General features: G+C 46.5%; 1 protein-coding gene across 3 annotated transcripts in view; it reads right to left on the reverse strand.

Moving 5' to 3' along the window:
* Nucleotides 1-22,851, reverse strand: part of USP37 (ubiquitin specific peptidase 37) — a 465,383-nt gene that overhangs the window by 380,963 nt on the left and 61,569 nt on the right. For 2 of the 3 annotated variants that reach the window (XM_033944517.1, XM_033944516.1), the window contains exons 3-4: nucleotides 11,928-12,102; nucleotides 7,313-7,484 (exon numbers count right to left, since the gene is read on the reverse strand). In XM_033944517.1, coding sequence (XP_033800408.1) covers nucleotides 7,313-7,484; nucleotides 11,928-12,083 — 328 coding nt within the window. In that variant the 5' untranslated portion in view covers nucleotides 12,084-12,102. The remainder of the gene's footprint in view (nucleotides 1-7,312; nucleotides 7,485-11,927; nucleotides 12,103-22,851) is intronic. The other variant, XM_033944518.1, reaches the window with a different exon arrangement.

Raw genomic sequence — 22,851 nt, forward strand, 5'->3', positions numbered from 1 at the left:
GGGAGAACCAATGTTGTCTGGGCCACCGTGGAGCAATCAGGATCATGGTGGCCCGTTCCCTCTTTAGTTTGAACAAGGTCCGAAGCATGAGAGGCAGAGGAGGGAAAGCATAAAGGAACAGATTGGACCAATCCAGAAGAAACGCATCCGCTGCCAGACGGTGAGGAGAGTAAAGTCTGGAGCAGAATTGGGGCAACTGATGATTGTGAGGAGCTGCAAAAAGGTCCACCTGAGGAGTGCCCCATTGTGCAAAGATGGACTGTAGAGTCGATGGGTCGAGAGTCCATTCGTGGGGTTGGAGAACTCTGCTGAGCTTGTCCGCTAAGAAGTTCTGTTCTCCCTGAATATAAATCGCTTTCAGGAATAAGCGGCGCGAGGATGCCCAAGACCAGATTCTCTGGGCTTCCTGGCATAAGAGGCGAGAGCCCGTTCCCCCTTGCTTGTTGATGTAGTACATAGCCACCTGGTTGTCTGTGCAAATTAGAAGGACTTGAGGAAATAGAAGGTGTTGGAAGGCCTTGAGGGCATAGAATATTGCCCTGAGTTCCAGGAAATTGATGTGATGCTTCTTTTCCTGAGGAGTCCAAAGGCCCTGAGTTTGGAACTCGTTCAGATGGGCTCCCCATGCATAAGGGGAGGCGTCGGTGGTGATGACCAGATGATGAGGAGGCAGATGGAACAGAAGGCCCCTGGAAAGATTTGAGGATATCAACCACCATTGCAGAGACTGACGAAGAGACGATGTCACAGATATGTGTCGTGAGCAAGAGTCTGTCGCTTGAGACCACTGGAGAGCCAGGGTCCATTGAGGAGTGCGCAGGTGAAGCCGTGCCAGGGGTGTGACATGAACTGTGGAGGCCATGTGACCCAAGAGAATCATCATCTGCTTTGCAGAAATGGAGTGCTGGGACAGCACCTGCTGACAGAGCGATTGGAGGTTGTGAAGACGGTTGTCCGGCAAGAAGGCTCTCATCTGGACCGTGTCCAGTACCGCTCCAATGAATTGAAGTCTCCGCGTAGGAAGAAGGTGAGACTTGGGTATATTGATTTCGAACCCCAGTAGTTGTAGAAAAAAGATGGTCTGGTTGGTGGCCAGAAGAACAGTCTGAGATGAAATGGCCTTGATTAACCTGAAGGTGGTGGGAGCGCAGAAATGCTGCCACCACTACCAGACATTTTGTGAACACTCTTGGAGAGGAGGCAAGACCGAAGGGGAGCACTCTGTATTGGTAATGACAGTGATTGATCATGAAGCGAAGGTACTGTCTGGAGGCCGGATGAATTGGAATGTGAGTGTAGGCCTCTTTGAGATCGAGAGAGCATAGCCAGTCGTTGTGATCGAGGAGAGGATAAAGCGTAGCTAGAGATAGCATCTTGAATTTTTCTTTGACCAAACATTTGTTGAGATCTCGCAGATCTAGAATTGGTCTGAGGTCTCCTGTTTTCTTGGGGACTAGAAAATACCGGGAGTAGAATCCTTGCCCTCTTTGGTCCAGAGGAACTTCCTCTATGGCGTTCAGAAGCAGGAGGGACTGAACCTCCTGACAAAGGAGGGCAGATTGAGGAGTGTGCAAAGCAGACTCTTTTGGTAGACTTTGGCCCGGAAGGGTGTGAAAGTTGAGAGAGTAGCCGTGGCGGATGATGTTGAGGACCCACTGGTCCGAAGTGATAACTTCCCACCGGCTGAGAAAGAAAGACAGACGTCCTCCTATCGGTTGAGGGAGGAGAGGAGATGGTTGAACGCTGGCTATGCCCTCGAGGATCAAGTCAAAAGGGCTGAGTCGATTTTTGTGGAGGAGGCTGCTTAGCTGGTTGTTGCTGCTGAGGCCTAGGTGTTTGCCGCTGCTGTTGACGCTGCCTCCTAGGTTGCTGAGTGGAAGGCTGCAAGGGGCGAGCCGCAAAACGCCGCTGATAGGCCGTTTGCTGTCTGAATGGCCGTGAAGGTGGAGGTTTCTTCTTGGTCTTAAAAAGGGTATCCCAGCGGGTTTCATGAGCCGAGAGCTTCTGGGTCGTTGAGTCCATAGAATCTCCGAACAGCTCATCCCCTAAACATGGGGCATTAGCCAACCGGTCTTGATGATTAACATCAAGCTCAGAGACTCTGAGCCAAGCCAAACGGCGCATGGCTACAGATATGGCTGTTGCTCTAGAGGTAAGCTCAAAAGTGTCATATATAGACCTTACCATGAATTTCCTGAGCTGGAAAAGAGCTGAAGAGCACTGATGGAAAGCCTCACGATTCCCCACAGGAAGGTACTGCTCAAAGGAAGCCATGGTGGTAAGGAGATGCTTTAAATAAAACGAAAAATGAAAAGCATAGTTACCAGAACGATTAGCAAGCATCGCATTCTGGTAAAGTCGCTTACCGAATTTGTCCATGGCTTTACCCTCTCTGCCAGGAGGGACAGAGGCATAGACACTAGCTCCCAAAGACTTCTTGAGGGTGGATTCTACAAGAAGAGACTCATGAGAGAGCTGTGGTTTATCAAAACCAGGAATAGGGATTACTTTATAAAGGGAATCCAATTTGCGAGGAGCTCCCGGGATAGTAAGAGGAGTCTCCAGATTCTTGTAAAAGGTCTCCCTCAGGATGTCATGTAAAGGGAGTTTCAAGAATTCCTTTGGAGGCTGGTCAAAATCAAGAGCGTCCAAAAAAGCTTTGGACTTTTTAGACTCAGCCTCCAAAGGAATGGAAAGAGATTCACACATATCTCTTAAAAAAGAAGAGAAAGAGGTGGAATCAGGTTTGGAGGAAATATCCTGCAGAACAGGCTCGTCTTCCTCTGATGAACACTCACCTTCTTTTTTTTTTTTTTTTCCATTATATTTTTATTTTCAAATTTTACAAAAAGTGTACATAATAATAAAATACATTTGATAAATGCATGGTATAGAAGGGTGGGGGGAGGGAAAATGAATAAAATTTATCCAGAATATATTATATTAGATATAAATATGTTATTGAATAGTTATCAATTGTATTCTAATATGTTGTATACTTTTATAAAATTTGAAAATATTATATCGGGGCAATGAAAGGGTGGGGGGAGGGTGAAGGGGAAAATCAAATTTAGACATACATTGTGTTAGAACACTCACCTTCTGACTGAAGAGGTTCTTCAGAGTCGCCCCACAGATCAGGGTCTCGAACATGGGGACCACGGTCCCGAGACTCAGGGGTGGATGGTTCTCGGTGTCGGGACTTCTGTACCGACTTACCCGACCTCACCGACGTGGTACCGGGCGATGTTATCGGTCGCACCGGAGCCGATGTCTGTACCGATTGGTGATGAGACCTGGGCTCCGGTGCGAGGACAGGCATCGATGCCGATGAGACCAAGTGTACCGGTACCGAAGGAGTGGATGGTGACAATACGGACTGTTCCACGATCGGTACCGGTTGCTCAGTGGGGACCGATACCGGAGGGCTCGGTGTCAGGAGAGCTGGAAGGAGTTGTTTGAGCTGTTCCTTCAGCTGTACCTGCAAGATGGCCGCAATGCGATCATCAAGGGAGGGCACCGGTACCGCTTTTTTCTTCTGCGGTACCTGCGGTGCCGCTCGACGCCCCGGAGATGAGGAGCCCGATGTCGAGGGACTCACCTCAATAGGGGCGGAGCGCTTCCGCTGGCGCCTCACGGTCGGCAGGATTGGACTCTCTGCAATGGAGACCGGAGGACGTTCCAGCGGGGAAGGCTTCTTAGCCGGCTTACCTGCATGCTGCGACGTCGACGCGGTATCGCGTGGCGTCGATGAGGTGGGTGCCGACGAAACAGGTACCGAGACCGGCGCCGAAGACGTGGGGTCGGACATGTCGGTGCCGAAAAGCAGTCTCTGCTGTATCTCTCGATTTTTGAGAGTCCGCTTTTTCAAAGTGGCACAGCGGGTGCAGGTAGAGGCCTGATGTTCCGGACCCAGACACTGAAGGCACCAGTTGTGCGGGTCTGTCAGGGAAATAGGCCGTGCACACCGCTGGCACTTCTTGAACCCGGGCTGGGGGGGCATGAACGGAAAAACGGCTTCTGCCAAATCGAAGGCCGAGGCCTCGATGATGGCAGTAGGCCCCGCCGGGTCAAATCAAGAAAACTCGACAAAAACAAGAGAAAATTTTTTTTTTTTTTTTTTTACAAAAGAAATAAAAAAGGAAGGGCAAAAAGAACCCGAAAAAGTTTACGCGAGCGGGAAGGCAAATGAAAAAATTTTTCAACAGCCGTTGAAAATGCGACTTCTTAGCTCCGCAGAAACTAAGAAACTGAGGGACCGCGCGTCGGGGTCAGGCGGGAAGGCACTCGCGCATGCGCGGTGCGGTCTCTAGAACTTTCCAAGTTCTTAGAGTGCAATCACTCTAAAAGTGTCCGTACCGGGGCTCCGTCGGTGCCGTCACCCATCAGTCAAGAATATGCTGCCTGCTTGTCCTGGGATAAACCTTGTTTACTCGTATCCCCCAATGTGATTTGCAAGAAGGTGTGCATCCAACTTGCTCTTGAATCCCAGAATGTTGGTCTCCATCACGACCTCATCAGGGAGAGCGTTCCAAGCGTCCACCACTCGTTGTGCGAAATATAATTTCCTAATATTTGTCCTGGGCCTGGTGCCCCTCAGTTTCAGTCCATGACCTCTTGTCCGAGTCACATTTGACAATGTGAATAACGATGTTTCTTGCTCTATTTTGTCAAATCCTTTTAGTATTTTAAAAGTCTCTATCATGTCTCCTCGCAGTCTTCTCTTCGAGGGTGAACAATCCCAGTTTTCCGAGGCGTTCTTTGTAGCTCAAATTCTTGATACCTTTAACTAGCTTCGTGGCTCGCCTTTGCACCCTCTCCAGTAGGGTTATATCCTTCTTTAAGTAGGGAGACCAGTGTTGGACACAGTACTCCAAGTGTGGTCTGACCATTGCTCTGTAAAGCGGCATTATGATGTCCGCCGATTTACTCGTGATTCCCTTCTTTATCATGCCCAACATCCTGTTTGCTTTCTTTGCTGCTGCTGCGCATTGAGCCGACAGCTTCAGGGTCCTGTCTATCAGTACCCCCAGGTCCCTTTCTTGTTCGGTCTTGCCCAGTGTCACACCTAAGATGTCCAGGGACAGCAAAAGTCGGTCCTTGGACTTGGAGCCTGATGAAACAAAAGCGGGCAGCCAAACTTCCTGATTCACATGAAACGCTGAAACCATAGATTACATAGAGTATGACAGCAGAAAAGGACCGCCGGCCCAACAAGTCTGCCCACTCAAAGAACCCTCCCCTTAAAAGAACCCTCCCCCTAAGCATTTCCCCAGAGTGAACCCACATGATTATCCCATCGTCTCTTGAAGTCGAGCACGTTGCTGGCTTTGACTACCTGATGTGGAAGACCATTCCAACGATCAGCCACCCTTTCAGTGAAGAAGTACTTTCTGATGTCGCCATGAAGTCTCCCACCTTTGAGTTTGAGTGGATGCCCCTCTTGTTGCCGTGGAACCTGTAACAAAAAAGATATCTTATGTATTCAATTTTCTATACCGTTCTCCCAGTAAAGCTCAGAACGGTTTACATGAATTTATTCAGGTACTTAAGCATTTTTCCCTGTCTGTCCCAGTGGGCTCACAATCTATCTAATGTACCTGGGTCAATGGGGGGATTAAGGTCACAAGGAGCAGCGTGGGTTTGAACCCACAACCCCAGGGTAATGAGGCTGTAGCTTTAACCACTGCGCCACATTCCCCTCTTCTTCTACCTCAGCACGGCCTGTAAGATATTTGAACGTCTCTATCATGTCTCCCCTCTCTCTGCGTTCCTCGAGAGAATATAATTGCAGCCTGCTTAGACGTTCTTCATATGGGAGATCCTCGAGTCCTGAGACCATCTTAGTAGCCATTCGCTGAACCGATTCCATTCTCTTCACATCCTTTTGATAATGTGGCCTCCAAAACTGAACACAGTACTCAGATGAGGTCTCACCATGGACCTGTACAACAGCATTATAACATCAGGCTTTCGACTGACAAAACTTCTTTGGATGCAACCCAGCATTTGTCTAGCTTTAGTTGAAGCTTTCTCCACTTGATTGGTAGTCTTCATACCATCACTAATGATTACATCCAGGTCCCATTCTGCATCAGTTCTTGTTAAGGTTTCACCATTCAGGCTTACCTAGAGGAATGGTATACTGCGACACTGGGGTCGATGGTGCCTCTACCGGTGTCGGCAACTTCGATGTCGACGGTGTTGATGTAGGCTTCCCTTACATAATGATACCGAACAACTTTTCTTGCTGCAAAATACGAGAAGGCCCCACCGGCCAAAACCCGCGGGCGGCGAAATTGAAAAATAAAAAAAACCCACGAGAGTAGGAAGGCAAAGTGACAATTGTTGAAACATGACTTAGCTCCGCATGCCTACACCGGGCAGGAAGGAACTTGCGCGTGCGTGGTGCGGGCTATCATAAACTTTCTGAAAGTCTTAAAGTGGCGATGCACTTTTAAAGTGTCCGTACCAGGGCTCCTTCGGCGATGTCACCCACATGTGAGAATATGCCGCCTACTTATCCTGGGATAACCAACTGTTACAAATGGGCTAGCTTTGTGAAAGAATGCTTTGATAATGGAAATCCAGAATGCACAGTGGTAAACTGGTGAGCTTCCCGAGGATCTCCCAACTGGATTGATGGCTGAGGAGTTTGATGATATAAACAATGCTGAGACTTGCTCAGAGCTGCAATTTGAGGGCGAGGATGCAAGAGACTCAGATGAAGACCCAACGCAGGTGGAAGTTGGCAGCGAGAATGAAGGAAGACCTGCTGTTGTATTACACAGCTTGAACATTGTGAGAGATTATCTAGAGGTTAATGGATGCCAGAGTTATGAATATTATGGTGACTTGTTGAACCTTGTCTACAACAAACAAAACACTGTACAGAAAACAATTACAGATTTTTTATCCCATTTAACAGACACTGGTTGCGTTACAAGTTATTTATGCTTTATTGATCTTATTTAGAAAACTGTCTATGCCTTACAACATTTAGTAGTGATGGAAATTGGTTTACAGTCTAATAACAGTAATAAAGACTGTCGCACTACACTGGCTCTGTGTGGTCACTTCAGATATATGCAAGCTCCAGTTATCAACTAATGAAATTTTGGTCAGGAGCCCTTGCACTTAGCTGCCATAAACTGTACTTATCATTTCTGTAATGTACATTAATGAGGTACCATGCCCATGTGTCTTATTTGAATATGCTATCAATAAAAGCAATATTTTATTTTATATTGTGCTAAACATGTTTTTTTATATTGCACTTAACAATGTTCTGGTTCCTTTTTAGAGTGCTTACCTGTTTGATTCTTCTCTTGACACACTGAATGCAGATACTGGCTCAATTCATCTGCATCACTGCATGGTATCTTATCAATAGTCAGGCTGCTGGTATCCTTCAAAGTTAGCATCAAACGACTCTGTTTCACCCCGCTAGGCCGCAGGACCACATTTTTAATATTATGGTTTAGCTGCACAAAAATTATGTTACAACATATAAAAAGTCTATTTTGCTATCCTGAAAGTTGAAAAGACAGAACAAAATCAGACTCAAAATTCTATAGAGCTATCCCAACAATATATAGCCCTTCACTAGCCAACCTGAATGAGCCAGCGATCTGTTTTATGGAAAAAGAGAATGGAAAGAAAGCAATTTGGGTTTGATAAGGTGGTCAGGTAGGAGGAAGAAGAATTAAAAATTGGCAAGAGTGTAGGAAAAATAAGAGAAAAATGAAGAAAGTGATAGGACAATGTAGGAGAAAATTGGACAAAATGGTAGGACAATGAATAGAAAAAGAAAAATTAAAAATTCCCATTGCTGAAGTCAGTGATAGAGAATTACATGGGGAAATAAAAATTTGTCCCCATCTTCACCCCGTCCCCACGAGCTCGCCCCTGTCACCGTGGGTTGGGTCCCCGTCACCATCCCATCTCTGCAAGCTCTGTCCCTGTCACCGTAAACCTAGACAGAAGAAGATTGTTCTTTAAGTAGAAGGAGTTAACCAAAGTAGATGGGATTGGGAAAGGGAGGTAGGGAGAAAAGGCAGGGGAGACTGATAGGGAAGAGTCAAAAGGGGATAGCGAGACAAATATTCCTAATCTAGCCTCTTTCCCAGCGTCTTCTCCCCACTCTCTCTTCCCCATTTCCCTTCAGGCTGCTTCTTCTCCTCTCCACCCCCCACCCCCCCAGCACCCTTCGCGCAGTCCAGTAGCACCCTCCCGCCGGCCGTGTATCTCCCTCCCTCCCTCCCTTCCCCTTACCTTCCCTTCGTAGCGATTTCTACAAGGCTATGCATTCTATTGCAGCCGAAGCCTTGAAGTCACGTTGCGTGTGGCTGCTGAAAAAGTTTCTTCTGATGCAGCCAGAAACAGGAAATTGCATCAGAGGAGACCTTTCCAGCAGCCATACGCGACACGACATCAAGGCTCTGGCTGCAATAGAATGCATAGCCTTGAGGGAAGGGAGGGAGATGCCAGGACGGCGGGAGAGAGGTGGAAACAAGGCCACCCGTTTCGGCGGATTACCCGCAGCTAGCCGCCACAGTGTCATTCTCTACCCATGATCCAGCCCCCTCATGCTCTTGTCCAACATTTCCCCTTCTCTCCCTCCCTCTCATCCCATGCACCAACACATTTCTTGTTCTTCCCAAATGCCCTTCCATCTAGCATCTTTCTTTCCCCAGGCCTGCCGGCTTCGACTCATTTACTGCTCTCCTTCCCACCACTACCGAAGCCTGTAAACAAATTTAACACACGCCGCAGGACTAACAGTGTGCCTGACGCTGCCAGATCCCCTCTTCCTCCTCCATCAATGAAATGGGAAGTTACGTCATGAGGGGGAGGAAGGAGGAGGGAATCCAGCAGCATCACGCGCACTGTTAGAGTCCTACGGCATGTGTTAAATTTGTTTACAGGCTTCGGTAGCGGTAGGAGGGAGAGCAGTAAATAAAGAGAAAGACAGCTAAAAAAGAATAAGAAGAGAAACTTGCAAAAGAGGCAAAAACTCAGCAATTTTTTTTAAGTACATCAGAAGCAGAAAACTTGTGAGGGAATCTGTGGGACCATTGGATGATCAAGGAACAAAAGGAGCGCTCAGGGAGGATAAGGCAATAGCGGAAAGACTGAATGAATTCTTTGCTACGGTCTTTACAGAAGAAAATGTAAGAGATCTACCTGAACTAAAAATGGTTTTCAAGGGTGACGATATAGAGGCATTGAAAGAAATCTCGGTGAATCTGGAAGATGAACTAAGCCAAATCGATAAGTTAAAAAGTGATAAATCGTCAAGACCAGATGGTATACATCCCAGGGTACTAAAAGAACTCAAACATGAAATTGCTGACCTGCTGTTAGTGATTTGTAACCTGTCGCTAAAATCGCCTGTAGGGGCGGGAAACTACGAGGTGACACCAGGAAATTCTTTTTCACTGAAAGAGTGGTTGATCGCTGGAATAGTCTTCCACTACAGGTGATTGAGGCCAGCAGCATGCCTGATTTTAAGGCCAAATGGGATCGGCACATGGGATCTATTCACAGGGCAAAGGTAGGGGAGGGACATTAAGGTGGGCAGACTAGATGGGCCGTGGGCCCTTATCTGCCGTCTATTTCTATGTTTCTATGTTACCTGAAGATTGGAGGGTGGCCAATGTTATGCCGATTTTTAAATAGAGCTCCAGGGGAGATCGGGAAACTAGAGTCCAATAAGCCTCACTTCAGTGCCGGGTAAAATGGTAGAAGCAATTATAAAAAATTGTATGCATTTCCTAAAGTAAGGGGAGGGAGGGGGGTTATAATTGAGTAATAGTTGACATACTTATTACTTATTAAGTATTATATGCTGTTTAAAAATGATAGTAAAAGAGTATATAATGAAATGTTATATTTACAGTAAGGTATGAAAGAATGTCAAGTGTATACTTAATGAATTTGTATGAATTTAGATAGTACACTTGTTGTTATATGAAAAATGAATAAAAAAACTTAAAACAAAAACAAAAAATAAAATTGTAGAACACATAGATAAACATGATTTATTGAGACAGAGTCAGCATGGGTTCACCGAGGGAGATCTTACCTTACAAATTTTCTTGACTTCTCTGAAGGTGTGAATAAACAAGTGGATAAAGGTGAGCCAGTTGATATAGTGTATCTAGATTTTCAGAAAGCTTTTGATAAAGTTCCTCACAAGAGGCTCCTGAGAAAATTAAAGTGTCATAGGATAGGTGGCAGAGTTCAGTTATGGATTAGGAATTGGTTATCGGATAGAAAACGGAGGGTAGGGTTAAATGGAGGAGAGTAAACAGTGGAGTGCCGCAGTGATGTGTACTAGGACAGGTGCTATTTAACTTATTTATAAATGATCTGGAAATTTGAACGACAAGCGAGGTGATTAAATTTGCAGATGACACTAAACTGTTCAAAGTTGTTAAAACGCATGCGGATTGTGAAAAATTTCAGGCAGACCTTAGGAAATTGGAAGACTGGGCGTCCAAATGGCAGATGAAATTTAATGTGGACAAATGTAAAGTGATGCACATTGGGAAGAATAACCTGAATCACAGTTACCGGATGTTAAGGTCCAGGGATTAGCGCCCAAGAAAAAGATCTGGGTATCATTGTAGACAATACGATGAAACCGTCTACCTAATGTGTGGTGGCGGCCAAAAAAGCAAACAGGATGCTAAGAATTATTTAAAAAGGGATGGTTAACAAGACTAAGAATACTATAATGCCCCTGTATTGCTCCATGGTGCGACCTCATCAGGAGCATTGCGTTCAATTCTGGTCTCCTTATCTCAAGAAAGATATAGTGGTGCTAGAAAAGGTTCAGGGAAGAGCGACCAAGATGGTAAAGGGGATGGAACTTATCTCGTATGAGGAAAGACTAAAAGGGTTAGGACTCTTCAGCTTGGCAAAGAGACGGGTGAGGGGAGATATGATTGAAGTCTACAAAATCCTGAGTGGAGCAGAACGAGTACAAGTGGATTAATTTTTCACTCTGTCAAAAAATTACAAAGACTAGGAGACACTCAGTGAAGTTACAAGGAAATACTTTTATAATTAATAGGAGGCAATTTTTTTTTCACTCAAGAGAATAGTTAAGCTCTGGAACGTGTTGCCAGAGGATGTGGTAAGAGCGGATAGCGTAGATGGTTTTAAAAAAGGTTTGGACAAGTTTCTGGAGGAAAAGTCCATAGTCTGTTATTGAGAAAGACATGGGGAAGCCACTGCTTGCCCTGGATCGTAATGCTACTTCTTTGGTTTTGGCCAGGTACTAGTGACCTGGATTGGCCACCATGAGAACGGGCTACTGGGCTTGATGGACCTTGGTCTGACGCAGTTAGGCTATTTTTATGATCTGCTTTCTCCACTTCTATCAAGACTCTATTATCTCCCTTCATCTCCTTTAGGATGCTTTCTTCTCCTCCCTTCCCAAATACACTAGTCTCTCCCCCGTTTCCAGATCCTATGAGTCATAGGCCCTTACCACTCCTCCAATAAGCCAGCTCTCCATGCTTCTCTCCTTTTCTCCATGGCAGTCTCAATGAAACAAGGAAAGGAAGAAGCCATGAACAGAAGAAAAATGGAAGATGTCATTGGGCAAAATAAATGGGAGACAGGGATAGCAACATGAGAGAGGAAGAAATGCAGTTTCAAAAAGGTAGACAGACAAGGATATCATTAGCATTAGTGGCCAACAGTCTTCTTAGGCTGAGCCCTTGATATTGATCATGCATCTTCATCTGGATCCAGCTACAATAGCAAGTATCATGTTCTCAAATTTTAAATATCCAGCATTTTACAGCTTTAATTTCTTTAAAAATTCTAAACATGACATTCTCTCCTTTTAACTATAAACATACTGTATTTCACATATTTTAACATAACGCTATAAGATATTTTATTATGAATACCTGAAATATCTTTGGCATTCCTCCAGCATTATAGTGAACCATCAGGCTTATCTTGCTGTCTTTCTCCACAATTTCAAAGCTTCCCTCCTTCCACTTGGAAGTTCCAGTGTTCAAGCTATGGATTCGAATAGGACCATGAACCTTCAGTGGTGCCATGGTTGAACACACACTACTTCTGTCAGATTGGGAGAAAAAAAAAAATAAATCCCAGTTGAAAACTTAACAAAACTCTTAGGTTATTTGCTTACAACTCTGTGAGCTTTATTTACTATTACTATTTAAATATGATTGCTTGAAATGAAAATCTATCTATATACTTCATAAAGTATTTATTTATTCTTCGTTTATGGCAATTTATTGAAACATATGCTGGCCATTAAAGTGGAATAGCAGCCCGAGGATTACAAAAGCAAAGTGGAAACTAGAAAAACCCAGACTGAATCTTTTCCACTGATAATCCTTTTGACCTTGAGCAGCCCTTCAATGGCTCAAGTACAACTCAGATCATAAGCCCATTTGGACAGGAAAATAGCATTTGTACCCGAGTATAACTAACTTTGAACTTGAGTTTGGAAAAGATTAATAAAACCTAAAATCCAAATCAGACAGCAATGATAAACATAAGTAATTCAACACATCACCACAATGAAAGTATACAAACCTGTAAAACTGAACTTGCTCTGAGGAAGTAATATTGGTTCAAGACTTGTCTGCTTTAACAAAGAGAAAAGGCTGATAAGGCATTGTTTGTTTCTTACCCGTTACAAATGTTTTCCATAGACAACAGGTTTGATCACTAATGACAGTGGGTGATGTAATCTGACAGCAGTAGGGGAAACAACTCTCCCAGAACTCTGAACATCCCTTCTTGTACATTATAGTTTTTGTAGTCAGTTCCAAAGCATAATGATAGAAGATTAGCAAAGGCAAGAACCTAATCTTTCTTGTAAATCCACACTTTATTCCGGGATGATTGGGTTAATTCCATATACCCACCAGGACTTTGTAGGAAGACTCAAATTCCAGAGACAAATTCCACCCCTTTCACCTTAGCACTGGCCCCTCCCGAATCAGTTAAGTCAAAAAGTGGCCAGGAACATCTTAAGAGGATAAAAAGGAGAGAGCGGGGGGGGGGGGGGCTACGGGAACACTCCCCGACAACTAAGTCTAATCTGCTCATGTCAAGAAATGCAAAAAAGCAACAATTAAACATAATTGAACCAGGTTAACAAACATTATAAACTGGAATGATGAGAAACAGTGCTATAAGGAGACACAGCCTGCACTATCAGATGGGGAGGGGACTCCCTAACTAGGGACTCCTCCCCCCCAAAAAAAAACCAACCCCAAAGTGCCCCCCACCCCCCAAAAAAAAAAAAAAAAACAACAACTCCAAAGTGCTAAACTCATTCTAATGGTATGCATAAAAGGCTGGTCAGAAAACAGAAATACTAGCTTACCCATTCATGGAAAGGCAGACAATTGGCAAATCAGCAAAGTATAATGCAGGTTCCCGGAATAAAGTGGATTTACAAGAAAGATTATCAAAGGTAAGAACCTAATCTTTCGTTTTTGTACAATTTCACTTTATTCCGGTATGACTAGGACGGAGGTGCAAATCATTTGCATGCAAACTCCCTGACTCAATCACTCCCCCCCCCCCAACAAACACGGTGACCAAAAAGACCTCCTCCCTATCCCGAAAAAGCCAGGAGGGATGCCCATTCTCACCTGTCATTGGTCCACATGCTCCTCGAAAAGAGGAAAAAACCCCCACAAGAAATGGCAGGAGGGATGCCCACTCCCTCTTGCTGGCAAATACCTACCCCCCACCCCGAAAAAACCCAAGATGGATGCCCACTCCCCTCCTGCCATCAGCCTCCCTTCTCCCTCTCCTCTCCTCTCCTTATATGTTAGGAGCAGGAGGGGTGTCCAATCAGACCTTCCTGCTCCTCTGATGAAATGTGGGCCTTAGGCCCCACCCCGGTGCATCATGTGATGCATGGGGAGGGGCCTAAGGCACCAATTGGCTCAGGCGCCTTAGGCTCCTCCCTTGGGGAGAAGCTTAAGGCACCTGAGCCAATCAGGGACTGCCTTAGGGAGGAGCCTAAGGAAGTACCTAATTGGTCAAAACAACTTAGATAACTAAGTCCTTGCCCAATTTCTCCAGGTCTACCCCAACAATAAATTTACCCTTACAGGAAAGCAATGTTACTTACCGTGACAGTTGTTATCCAGGGACAGCAGGCAGCTATTCTCACTAGTGGGTGACGTCATCCAACAGAGCCCCGATGCGGACATCTCACAAGCATACTTGCTTGTAGAAACTTTTAGAAGTTTCGAGTTGCCCACACCACACATGCGCGAGTGCCTTCCCGCCCGATGCACCGGGCGTGTCTCCTCAGTTCAGATAGCTAGCAGAGAAGTCAACCCAGGGGAGGTGGGTGGGATGTGAGAATAGCTGCCTGCTGTCCCTGGATAACAACTGTTACGGTAAGTAACACTGCTTTATCCCAGGACAAGCAGGCAGTATTCTCACTAGTGGGTGACCTCCAAGCTAACCACAATGGGATGGTGGGAGAGTTGACAACTTAGGAGAATAAATTTTATAATACTGTTTGGCCAAACTGTCCATCCCGTCTGGAGAAAGTATCCAGACAATAATGAGAAGTGAAGGTGTGAACCGAGGACCAAGTGGCAGCCTTACAAATCTCCTCAATTAGTGTCGATCTGAGGAAAGCTACAGAGGCTGCCATTGCTCTGACCTTATGGGCTGTGACTTTACTGTGAAGGGGTAATCCAGCCTGGGTAGCAGAAAGAGATATAAGCCGCCATCCAGTTGGAGATGGTGCGCTTAGAGATAGGGCGGCCCAACTTGTTCGGATCAAAGGAGATGAAAAGTTGAGGAGCAGTTCTGTGAGGCTTGGTGCGTTCCAGGTAGAAAGCCAAAGCACGTTTACAGTCCAGAGTGTGAAGAACTGATTCTCCAGGATGAGAATGAGGCTTTGGAAAAAACACAGGAAGAACAATGGATTGATTTAGATGAAATTCTGAGACCACTTTGGGGAGGAACTTGGGATGAATGCGAAGGACCACCTTGTCATGATGAAACACTGTAAAGGGCGGATCCGCAACCAATGCTTGAAGCTCACTCACTCGACGAGCAGAAGTGAGGCCAATGAGAAACACCACTTTCCAAGTGAGATATTTCAGAGGAGCCTTGTTAAGAGGTTCAAATGGAGGCTTCATAAGTTGGGAAAGAACAACATTGAGGTCCCAAATCACTGAAGGTGGTTTGAGGGGAGGATTGACATGGAAAAGTCCTTTCATGAATCTGGAAACCACAGGATGTGCAGAAAGAAATTTCCCCTGAAGAGGCTGATGGAAAGTAGCAAATGCACTAAGATGGACTCTGATCGATGTAGACTTGAGGCCAGATTGAGACAGGTGCAAAAGGTAGTCCAAAACAGAGGACAAGGAGGCATGTTGAGACTCCTTGTGATGAGAAAAACACCAAGTAGAGAATCTAGTCCATTTCTGGGAATAGCATTGTCTAGTAGCAGGCTTCCTTGAAGCTTCCAAAACATCCCACACAGCTTGTGAAAACTGAAGGGGAGTTACGCTGAGAAAAACCAAGCTGTCAGGTATAGCGACTGCAGGTTGGGATGAAGCAGAAATCCCTGATGCTGCGTAAGCAGAGATGGAAACACTGGCAGAAGGAAGGGCTCCCTGCTGCTGAGTTGCAGAAGAAGGGAGTACCAAGGTTGCCTGGGCCACCGAGGAGCAATCAGAATCTGATAGCCCACAGGGACCGGCTCAATGGCACGAAGCCGGAGCAAAGCCTGAGTTTCCTGAAGAAGAAGGGCGGTCTGGGTTAAGTTGGAAGGATATGGAAGAAATGTGGTCGACTTTGAAAGCCACCATACAAGAAGCGACAAACCGCTATGTTAAATTAGTAAGTAAGCGGCGAAGAAACAACAAGCCGCAATGGTTCACTGCGGAGATCTCAGACCTCATCAAGGAAAAGAAAAAAGCATTCATCTCTTACAAACAATCGGGGAAACAGGACTCTAGAGCAGACTACCTGACCAAGTCTAAAGCAGTCAAAACAGCAGTCAGGGAGGCTAAATTCCACATGGAGGAGTCTCTGGCAAAGAACATCCAGAAGAGAGATAAATCCTTCTTCAGGTATATCAGTGATAGAAGTAAAAACTCTGGCGGGATTGTACGTCTTAGGAAACCAAACGGAGACTATGTGGAAAAGGATTCCGAAAAAGCCCAGCTATTAAATGAATACTTCAGCTCAGTCTTCACCCGTGAAGTGCCGGGGCTTGGCCCTCAACTACAGACAAGGGCTGACTCAGTTGACCCGTTTAGTAACTTCGAATTCACGCCCAGCAGTGTCTACGATGAGCTGTCAAAACTCAAGATTAACAAGGCAATGGGGCCTGACAACCTACACCCCAGGGTGCTTAGGGAGTTGAGTGATGTCTTGGCAGAGCCACTGTCGGCACTCTTCAACCTCTCCCTTAGTACAGGAAGCGTCCCGTTGGACTGGAGGACGGCTAACGTCATTCCACTCCACAAGAAAGGCTCAAAGATGGAGACAGCAAACTACAGACCAGTGAGTCTAACATCTATAGTGAGCAAACTTATGGAAACTCTGATCAAACGACAATTGGATAAGATCCTGGATGAGGAAAATCTACGGGACCCCCATCAACATGGATTTACTAAGGGGAGATCATGTCAATCCAACCTGATCAGCTTCTTTGACTGGGTGACGGGGAAGCTGGATGTTGGGGAGTCCCTGGACATCGTGTACCTGGACTTTAGCAAAGCATTCGATAGCGTACCACACCGCAGGTTGCTGAACAAGATGAGTTCTATAGGATTAGGTGACACATTGACGAAATGGGTTAGGAACTGGCTTGGTGGTAGGCTTCAAAGGGTAGTGGTGAACGGCACCCCCTCAGAAATGACGGAGGTGATTAGTGGAGTGCCACAGGGTTCGGTCTTGGTACCGACCCTATTCAACATCTTTATAAGAGACTTGGCAGAAGGGCTTCGAGGTAAAATAGCATTATTCGCCGATGACGCCAAACTAAGTAATGTAGTGGGAAAATGCACAACGGACGAAGATTCAATGCACGACCTACTCCTACTGGAGCGCTGGTCTAGGACCTGGCAACTCAGCTTCAATGCCAAAAAATGCAAAGTCATGCACCTAGGCAACCATAATCCATACAAGACTTATACTCTTAATGGTGAGATCCTAACAAGAACGGTAGCAGAACGGGACTTGAGGGTGATCGTCAGTGAGGACATGAAGGCTGCCAGTCAGGTAGAGCAGGCCTCATCCAAGGCAAGACAGATCCTAGGTTGCATACGCAAGGGTTTCGTCAGCCGTAAGCCGGAAGTCATTATGCCATTGTATAGATCCATGGTGAGGCCCCACCTAGAATACTGTGTGCAATTCTGAAGACCACATTATCGCAAAGATGTGCTGAGATTGGAGTCGGTTCAGAGAATGGCCACCCGGATGGTCTCGGGACTCAAAGATCTCCCGTACGAAGAAAGGTTAGACAAACTGCAGCTATACTCGCTTGAGGAGCGCAGAGTGAGGGGGGACATGATCGAGACGTTCAAGTATCTCACGGGCCGCATCGAAGCGGAAGAAGATATCTTCTTTTTCAAGGGACCCACGGCAACAAGAGGGCATCCGTGGAAAATCAGAGGCGGGAAACTACGAGGTGACACCAGGAAATTCTTTTTCACTGAAAGGGTGGTTGATCGCTGGAATAGTCTTCCACTGCAGGTGATTGAGGCCAGCAGCGTGCCTGATTTTAAGGCCAAATGGGATCGACACGTGGGCTCTATTCACTAGGCAAAGGTAGGGGAGGGTCATTAGGGTGGGCAGACTAGATGGGCCGTGGCCCTTATCTGCCGTCTATTTCTATGTTTCTATGATACTCTCTTGGAGGATGTTCCAGAGGAACTTGATGGAACTGAAGAGAGTATCCCTCTCTTACGATGGAAAGGACCCAGAGGTCGGTGGCAATAGTCATCCATCGATGATAAAAATGATGGAGACGACCTCCAATGGGAAAAAACAGGGAGGGCAGAATGATGGAAGTTATGCTCCCTAAGAGACAGTCAAAAAGGCTGAGGAGCTTTGGGGACAGCAGAAGGCTGAGGCTTTTGCTGGAGCTTCTGCTGGTGCTGCCTCTTCACAGGTTGACGGATGGTGGGCGCCTGCTTCGGCGGGTAGCGCTACTGATAGATCATAGGTGGGCGAGACGGACGAGCAACAGCAGGCTTGGGCTTTTGGCGGGGAATAGATTGAAAAGACTTTTCATGTTTCGACAGCTTCTCCATCGCCGCCTCGATGGACTCGTCGAAAAGGTCTGCTCCCGCAAAGGGAACGTTCGCCAGCCTGTCCTGGAGATTCGGGTCCATATCAATGGTCCGGAGCCACGCCAGGCTGCATGGCCACCGAACAAGCAGCAGTTCTGGCAGAGAGTTCAAAAGCGTCGTAAGACGATTGCATCATCTGCAGGCAAAGTTGGAACAACGACGCCAGGACTTCTGAGTACTCGAAGCGAGCCTGAGAGTCTAGATATGGCAAAAACTTTTGTAGAATTGAGAGGAAAAACTCAAAGTAGGTCACAAAATGAAAACTATAATTCAGGACTCGAGAGGCCATCATCGAGTTCTGGTAGATGCGCCTGCCAAATCTATCCATGGTTTTGCCCTCCCGGCCAGGAGGAGTGGAGGCATAGACCTGGGAGGGATGAGACCGCATCAAGGAGGACTCAACCAAGAGGGACTGGTGAGAGAGCTGTGCACCGTCGAAGCCCTTATGGTGCACCGTGCGGTACCTGGCATCCAACTTCCCGGGGACAGCGGGGATGGAGTAAGGAGTCTCGAAACATCTCATGAAAGTCTGGTCCAGAAGCTTATGGAGAGGCAGACGGAGAGACTCAGCAGGAGGTTGGGGAAGATGCATCGTCTCCAAATACTCCTTAGAAAACTTGGAACCCGAATCCAGGGTAATATCCAGATCCACCGCCATCTGCCACAGGAAAGATGAGAAAGATAATTGGTCAGCCAGGGCCAGGCCTCGAGACGGGCTCGAAGAAGTCGAGGCGTCCTGATCCGCTGAGGCCGAGGACCGGCAGGGAGAGAACGATCCCACGATGTCCTCGAGTTCTGGCATAGGTGGAGGAGGCGAGTAATCCGGTGAAAACTCCCTAAAGGGTTGCTTACGACGAGGCAAGGAATGCCTCTAAGAATGCCTCGATGAATGTCTCGAGCGACGACCCAAACTGTGTCTAGAAGCAGGCCTCGAACGTCGAGGCGAGCGAGGCCCAGACGAGGCATCCAGCGAGTAGATGGGGCTAGAGGCTGTGGATCGAAGCAGAGGAGGCTGAGACGAAGCCCCTCGAGGCACCCCCAAGGCTCGAGGCTCGGCATCGAGAAGGAAGGTTCCGCTCCAGGCAAGGTGGAAGATTCAGCGCCATGCATCGAGTGTATCGGTTCCAAAGGTGGCATGGGCAAAGACTCTGCTCCTTGCGAGGCATGCCCCGAAGCCAGACCAGACACTCGCCGAGACTCTGCTCCCAGCAGCGAGAGTGTGCGTCGAGGAGGCACCGGGGGCGGCTTGACCTCGCGGGAGGCTTCCACGTGCCCAGGCTGGATTTGGGAGAGAAGCGTCCGCCCAATCTTAGTAAAGAGCTCGACAAATCGCTTCTCCATCATGGCATGGAACGAAGCCGGCAAAGAGGGATCTGCATCTGCAATGGGACCTCCAACACGGACATCGCTAACTCGGCCGCTATGAGGCCTGGGCTTAGAAGCCTTGGGCATCTTGAGCACCACTGGAGGAACGGGAAGCTGCGTTACCTGACCTGAGGAGACAGCGGAAGGCACCGCAGCAGGTGTCGGAGTCGAAGCTGGCACGAACGAGGCAGGCTTAAGCAGACTCGATGCCGAAGAGGCTGAAGCGGAAGTCGAAGGTGTGGCGCTCTGCGATGAGGGCAGCTCCGACAACGCCTCCATGCTGAACAGCGACTCCCACAAGATGCAGCGACGCTTAAAAGCGCGTACTGTAAGTGTGGAGCAAGGCCGGCACGATTTTGGAAGATGTTGAGGCCCGAGAGACTGAATACAGCGTCGGTGAGGGTCCGTCAACGAAATCGCGCGCTGGCACTTGACACACTTTTTAAAAACGGTGACAGGCCGGGACATAAGCCGAAAAAGCTCCGCCGCAAGATCAAAGCCGCGGGGCCACAGCCACGCAGCCTGCCCTGTCGAACGAACAAAAGAAATTTTTTTTTTTTTTTTTAAAACAAGAAAACACAACGTGAACCAACGATAATGAGCAAAGAAAACTCAAAACCGCGGACACAGAAGGCACAAGTGAAGGGTCTTCGCGCAGAGAGTCGAAGACGGACTTCTCAGCTCCGCGGAAGAGTAAGAACTGAGGAGACGCGCCCGGTGTATCCGGCGGGAAGGCACTCGCGCATGCACGCAACTCAAAACTTCTAAAAGTTTCTACAAGCAAGTATGCTTGTGAGATGTCCACATCGGGGATCCATTGGATGACATCACCCACTAGTGAGAATACCTGCCTGCTTGTCCTGGGATAAAGTTTTTACCAGATGCCATTTGGAAGAGGCATCCACCACCCAATGGTGAAACCAGAGACTAGCCTTAACTGCCAAAGACAGTTGCTTGGTGGCTGCCTTGATAAGGTCATACAAGGAGTCAGCTAAGACTCACCCAAAAAGTTGTTACCTACTGCACCCAGCTAAGACATGTTCTGGCTGTGTATGAACTACGAAAAGCCACTTGTAAGATTTTCAGTTGATTTTCAACAAAGATTCTAGCTTCCTATACTGAACATCTTTCAAAGCTATACCACCTTACACAGGTAGAGTGGTCTTTTTTGTCACTGTCACCAGTTTCTTCTGTTCATCCTGTGAAATGGGACAGAGTAGGGACATAGCCTTGCCCATCCTCACTCTGGTATCTGGAGTAATCTACTAGGCCAGTGGTAAGCAAACTCATTAGTCAAAAGAGCCAAAGATCAGCAGTACAACGATTAAGATTTCTTTTGAGAGAACCAGGGACACGCGGGATCCAAGATGGCCGACGGGACAGCTAGCTGAGCGTCCCATTTAGATCCAAAATCTAGTACCTTGCTGTTTTTCTTCTTCTGTGGTGTTCACCCCCATCTTATAATGCCGAAGAGAAGGGGACGAAGTGCCGCTGTAACCTCGCGGCGCCCTGACCCCGCTAGATTCGGCAACATTGAGGAACTTATACGCCGGATGCAGGAAGTGTCGGCGGTGGCGTCGGCTTCCCCGTTGGGAGCACTCGGTGGTGAGCAGGATGTGGTCTCCCCGGGCTTGGAAATATCGTTAAGCCCCGACGCCAGAACTCCACCCCCTCTTCCTCAGCATACCAGCTTCCTTCGGACAGTAGAGCCATCGGAGGTTGGTGAGCTCCTGTCCAGTGAGGCTTTGGTCATCGGACAGGGGAGAATGGATGTGGACTCCTGTGTTGTGAGTCCGGTAATGACTGAGGCTCAGAGCAGCAAGAGGGAATGCAGCTTCCAGGAGAACAGCATGCAGGAGGAAAGGTCAGCTATAGTTAATTTTCCTATTCAAAAAGAACAATTTGTTGAAATAGAGAAACCTAGAGAAATAACTCTTGAGGCGATATGGGATCTGGTGGCAGATTTGGCAAAATCTATAAAACCCCAAATTTCCCAAATTGAATTAAAGTTAAATATCCATGAAACAAATATTAAAGGCTTACAAACAGATATTCAGGACCTTAAAGATTCAAATGTTGCCACTAAACAACTTAATGAAACATTAATGAAAGACAATATAAATATGAGAAGAAAATTGGAAGCTTTAGATAATCTTTCTCGTAATAACAATCTCAGGCTGATTAATTTTCCTAAAGTGGCAACAATATCTCCGAGAGAGATGATAAAAAGATATATGGTAGAAATTTTGGATATATCAGAAGAACTGCTTCCACCTTTAACTCAGGCTTATTATCTGCCTACTTGGAAAATTGAAGGACAACATCAACAATATCAAGAACCACAACAACTACCTACAGAGGTCCAACAGAATTTAAATGTTTCACTGATATTAGAACAGTCGGACAAGGAAATTGCGACACCTGCAACTTTACTTCTCACTGTTGCCTTGGCACCGGATAAAAACTGGTTGCTGAGACTTTACTTCAAAAATAAGTCAAAAGAATTTTTGGGATTTAAAATACAAATATTTCCGGATCTGGCTCGAGATACCCAAAGGCGTCGTCGTGAATTTCTGATTTTGAAGCCGGGAGTTATCGCTCTTGGAGCCTCTTTCTTCTTAAGACACCCATGTAAATGTGTGATATATCAAAAGCAAAAATATGTTTTCTTTGAGCCAATACAACTGACAACCTTTCTGTCAGCTGCACACCTGAAAGCTGGGATTAATACAACATGAGTGTTCATTATTTGATTAGGTCACTTCCTTCAGCTAACTGTGTTCCTGTTTTTCTTCTTATTGATTTATTACGAAGATTTTTGTAAGGCTCACCGTTTTACATCTTGGATCCATAATATGAGGACTTGAGGAGGAGATTAAGATTATTTTTCCTTTGATTATAATTATTGATTTGCTTGGAATGTGTTCTTTAATGCCTCTCCTTTCTGTACAAGTGTATACTTGATTGTTTATTTGAAAATTGATAAATAAATAATTTTTTAAAAAAGATTTCTTTTGAGAGCCAAATTTCTTTTCAAGAAAGCAGTTACTTACTGTAATAGGTGTTATCCAGGGACAGCAGGCAGCTATTCTCATATATTGGTGACGTCATCCATGGAGCCTGGATGCAGACAGCCTTGCAT

This window comes from Geotrypetes seraphini, chromosome 5 (genome assembly GCF_902459505.1).
Source record: "Geotrypetes seraphini chromosome 5, aGeoSer1.1, whole genome shotgun sequence".
Classification (NCBI taxonomy): Eukaryota; Metazoa; Chordata; class Amphibia; order Gymnophiona; family Dermophiidae; genus Geotrypetes; species Geotrypetes seraphini.